The following is a 4901-nucleotide window of genomic DNA, read 5'->3' on the forward strand; positions in this document are numbered from 1 at the left end:
AACATTTGGTAAAATTATATGGGTTCTATTATTTTATGCTTTTTAGTTACTATCAGCTTTTGAAATCAAGAGGAGAAACATCTAGAAATGGGAGGTTTATGATTGCTTTTATATCATATATGAGGCCAGAATTCAACCTCATGAAAGGATAATAACTTAATAAATTCACATTTCGGTAGTAATAGATATACATAAAATACATAATTTTTAAAAGTAGCTTGTTACAATAAAACTGGTTATTCATGCCCTTTCATCAATGTATTGATTAAAATATTTTCTTCGAATTCTCATGACTTTTCTACTTCGTAGTCTTCCTGGTTTCTTTTTATCTTTCTCCTTCAGGACTAAATTCAACAAAATAAAAGAAACATCATGTTTAGACTTTAAAATCCACCTTATTTTTAACATCTTAACATCAGTTTTACTCACTATCTACTCAATTACTCTCCACCTCTAAATCACAAGGATAAAGCAACTATTTTTTTGTTTTGTTTTGTTTTTGTTGTTTGTTTTTTGTTTTTTTTGGGCCTCACCCATTTGATGCTCAGGGGTTACTCCTGGCTAAGTGCTCAGAAATTGCCCCTGGCTTGGGGGAACCATATGGGACGCCGGGGGATGGAACCGCGGTCCTTCCTTGGCTTGCGCTTGCAAGGCAGACACCTTACCTCTAGTGCCACCTCACAGGCCCCAATAAAGCAACTATTAATTGCAGGAGCCATTATAAACATTTTGATAAAATGTAATAGTTCAAATTTTTATTTATCTAATAAAATCTAGAAATGGCAACATGCTCTTAATAAAATGGATAGGATACATAAAAATATAATTTACTCTTTCATTATATAAAAGTAGCTTAAAATTAAATAAGAGTTACTAAGGATATAGTATGAAGTTAAGGTATATATCTTGCATGTGACCAATCCTAGTTTGGTAACCAGAACCAGAAAGTCCACCTACTATATCCAGGGCAGTTGAGAAGTTTCCTCACATACTGATGTATGTGGGAACCCTGAGGGTATCAGAAGTGTTACCCTTCTAATGCCCAGAACTGTAGCTAACGGTATCACTGCATTCTCCAACCCTTATATTGAACCACAAGCCTACATGTACAATAATCTCCAAGAGGTAATCCAGACCTCTAAGCACTGCATGGGTGGTCCCACTCTAAAAAATTAAATAAAAAAAATTGACTACCTTTTGCACAAACTCTTTCGCAATCCTCCATGGAAACAAAATTATTGTTATTCCCTCCACAGCCAGTATATCTGAAGGCTTCACATTCTTTATATCTTGCATTAAAATAATAACGAGTCACATTAGCAGCACAAACTCCTTCATCTTTTGGAGTGTAGCAAAATGACGGAGCTTTATGTAAAAGAAAAGAAATTAGAAATGTCACCATATCAGAATAATCTGATGATTGATGATTCACTGAAGAAAATATAAACCCATCAAATTGAAAATTTTGTACTAAATCATTTAAGAAGGGTTGGTTCATCAAAATTCAAAAGAGTTTATACAATTACTATGGTAATTCTAACTTTGTATAAACTGGGAAGAATTTATTTCTTAAAGAATGTCTTTTATCATTTGAAAGTCTAAAAGAATTGACAAAATCCCCCAAAACAAATAAAAATAGGTAAAAAATTATCCTTATTATTTAAAGGGATATTAAATAACATGGTTGATAAACTTTCTTGTATTGGGAGCTTTATTTAACTATTTTAATATGCTCTATTTTCTCTTCACGGGCAATCTCCATGAGCAATTATAATCATGACTCTATATATAGAGTTTCCAAGTAACCAATGAAATCACTTACAATTACACTAACAGTTTAAGAGAATGCAAATAATAATCATATCCACATTAATTCAAGATTGTAACATTTTCAAATAGATATAAATATTGAACTTTAACAAAGTCTCTTCCAAGACAAGATTTTCATTCTTGAATTTTTCTATCTTTGTGTGAAAGTTCTGTGCTGTGCCTATAGAAAAATGTCTGTATTGTCTCTCTCTACAAAGGTTAAGTTTTGCAAAAATAAGGTAATTTCAGGGACTTGAAGGAGTAGAAAGGTAAAAAATCAAGATAAATTAAAGGACCTCTCTTCTAAAATTTGCAAATACTGAAAGATACCGAAATCCAACAAATACTTAAGAAAAAAATTGTCAGGTTCTGTCCTCTTAACTCTGCATGATTTCCTTTCTTTCATTAGTATAACTGATTTTGTACATACCAGATGGTATAACATCTATTAATCAATAACCTAAATTTTAAGTAGAAATTAGTTGATTAAAAAAAAGTCCTAAAGGAAAAATGTAGAAAAGGAAAAAATAATTTGATCACAGTTTTCTTTAATTTTAAATGCTGAAAATTGGCTAGCCAATTTCTCCTAGCTTGTACTCTGCTAATAAAAAAAAAAGGGAGTGTGGGGGGATTTATACCAGAATTCACATGTTCTTTCTACAGAAAAAAAGAAATAAACAGAAACTTCATCAAAATGGTTTTTTACCTCTCTTTGGTAAACAGAACTTCTCACAGGAATTTCGATCTGGGAAACTATTACCACTGCTCTGACAGCCACCAGAACTGAATTTTTCACATGACATGGTAGCGAGATCGAAAAAATAATCCTCACTGGACACTCCACACTTCTTCGGACCAATTTCCATCCGACAAATTTTTGGAACCTCTAGGGAAAATAGTCAGAAAAATAAGTTAGTTAAAAATGTGAATTATTTTCAAAAGTTGGCTGTACTTTCAGAAATGACCGAGTGGGTAAACAGCTAATTAATTAGTGTTTGGGTAATAAATTTTACCAAGGACTGTTCATTAATCTAGTTATTTAACTTCGCTGTTGTTAATGTGTATCCCAACCTGATATGATTTAGTTTTGCAAATTGTTTCAACTTTAGCAAAAATACTGTTCTCCCAGAAGTTGTGAATATTTCTGCATATCTGAAGTTAATGAACTTACTTAACCAAGGGCAGTACACATTTCATGATATAGTTTCTTGACTCGAAAATTCACCAACATCGCATTATTAGTGGTAAAAGATATAACAAGTATGATGAGAATAAAATAAACTACAGTATTGTGAATCTTCACTATTCTAAGCCTATTCAAGCCTTTCAAGCTTGCATTTCAGGGCACAAACGTAAATATAATTGGCAAAAACCATACTTAAAAAAATAAAATTTAAAATGAACATATTGCGGGTCTGGAACTTAGATGGTCTCTCAAACCAGTTTAGGAGTGATCTCTGAGCACCGAGCCAGGAGTAAACCCTAAGCTCTGCAGGGTATAGCCCTAAAACGAAATAAATGAAATTAAGTCATATAAAATTACCAGAAGTTCTATGCATTGACATGAATGCCTTGCTATCTCTAAGGAGACATAGACGTCATGGGTAGTAAAGCATTTACGTTGCAGCTAGTATACTGTTGCCTTATTATGACCTGCAGTGAAGAAAGGAATTGGTTTCCTTGAGTCCACCCAGGCACTGGAATGGCAATTAGGGATGAAAAACTGTGTTAGTGTCTGTACCACATGATTATTTGCAGGAAAATGAAAACTAGTGAGTGAATTTTATTCCTTGAGAAAAGACAGGCTCAAACTTCGGGAGAAATGAGGCTCTGGAAAATTGAGCTAAGATGTATATAAACCCATCTGTGGAAAGAAGCAGTACCAAAGTACTCTAGTTTCTGAGGTGCGCCAGGAGCACTTACTCTCTATTCTCCAGCAAGCGTCTTTACATTCATCCAAAGTTTCGAAATTGTTGGCGTTGCCGTAGCAGCCCCCGTAGTAGAACATCTGGCAGCTCTGCGAGGCCCTTTCATAGAAGTATTTCGGGATCAATGCCCGGCAGGGTCCGTCTTCCATGGGCAGGAGGCAGACTTCGGCGTTATTGCCTAGAGGGAGGAGCAGAGGGAGAGCCAGAGAAGGAAAAAAAAATCAGTCGCTAGTTGGCCAAGTGAGAGACTTTCCAAGAAGTTCTGTTGCCTCTGCTTCTAAGCGGGGCGGGTAGACAAAGCGCAATTTGGGGCAGGAGCAGAGTTCCTTTAGCGTTCACGGGCAATATCCTGGGGGAAAGTGAGGAGGAGAGAAAACTTGTGCAATAGCTTGGGAAAAGCAGAAGGGCGAGAAAAGCCTAGAACTCTTGGCGCCCATCTCGCCCTCCGGCTGGGAGGAAGCCCGGCAAGAAAAGGGGTCCAGGATGGGGTTGATACCTGTTGCGCGTTGTGTGGCAACGATTAGCCCATTCCCAATCAGGAGCAGAGGCAGGAGCAGCAGCCCCGGAGGGCAAACGGGATCCATCGTGCCTGTGTCCCAGAGGCTTGTCAGACCAAGTGTCTTGAGAGTGCGTCAAAGAGAGAAGGGTGCTGAGTCCTCTTCCAAGTGGCCTCAGTGCCTGTGCTGCACGCACGCTTGCTTTTATGAGCCCAGACAGGAAGAAGCGCGCCTGTGCTGTCTGGGGGGTTGGGGGTGAGAGCAGGCTGATTCATGCTGGGCAGGCTGTGACCTGTTGCTGGAAAGTGGTGTGTGTTAGGCAGAGGAATTCCCCAAGTGAAACAAACCTCCCTCCCCATCTTTCTCTGGAGGCCAGGGGCCCTGCTAGGGTGCCCAGATTGGGGCTGGAATGGGGTGTGGGGAGGTTGGGTTTTAGGTCAGTAATGGGAAGTGAGCTAGCCAGAGGGAAATAACCAGGAGTAATTGTTGCACAATTTGATCCTCAAGGATGAGTTCTTGAATCTCCCACAAAGTTTGTACTGTCCTTTAACTTTTGTTTTTCCTCCACTGCTGATTTTGAGACCCCAGGTGTGTGTGTGTGTGTGTGTGTGTGTGTGTGTTTGTGTGTGTGTGTGTGTGTGTGTGTGTGAGTGTGTACACATTCCTT

General features: G+C 38.0%; 1 protein-coding gene across 1 annotated transcript; it reads right to left on the reverse strand.

Annotated features, from left to right (window-relative positions):
- Nucleotides 1-240: 240 nt before the first annotated feature.
- TFPI2 (tissue factor pathway inhibitor 2) lies at nucleotides 241-4321 on the reverse strand. The gene is made up of 5 exons (XM_049775595.1): nucleotides 4234-4321; nucleotides 3733-3915; nucleotides 2516-2695; nucleotides 1192-1365; nucleotides 241-344 (listed from the first exon to the last, which is right to left on the reverse strand). The coding sequence occupies exons 1-5, from the start codon at nucleotides 4319-4321 to the stop codon at nucleotides 241-243; spliced, it is 729 nt and encodes a 242-aa protein (XP_049631552.1).
- Nucleotides 4322-4901: the final 580 nt, after the last annotated feature.

Source organism: Suncus etruscus, chromosome 1, assembly GCF_024139225.1.
Source record: "Suncus etruscus isolate mSunEtr1 chromosome 1, mSunEtr1.pri.cur, whole genome shotgun sequence".
Lineage (NCBI taxonomy): Eukaryota > Metazoa > Chordata > Mammalia > Eulipotyphla > Soricidae > Suncus > Suncus etruscus.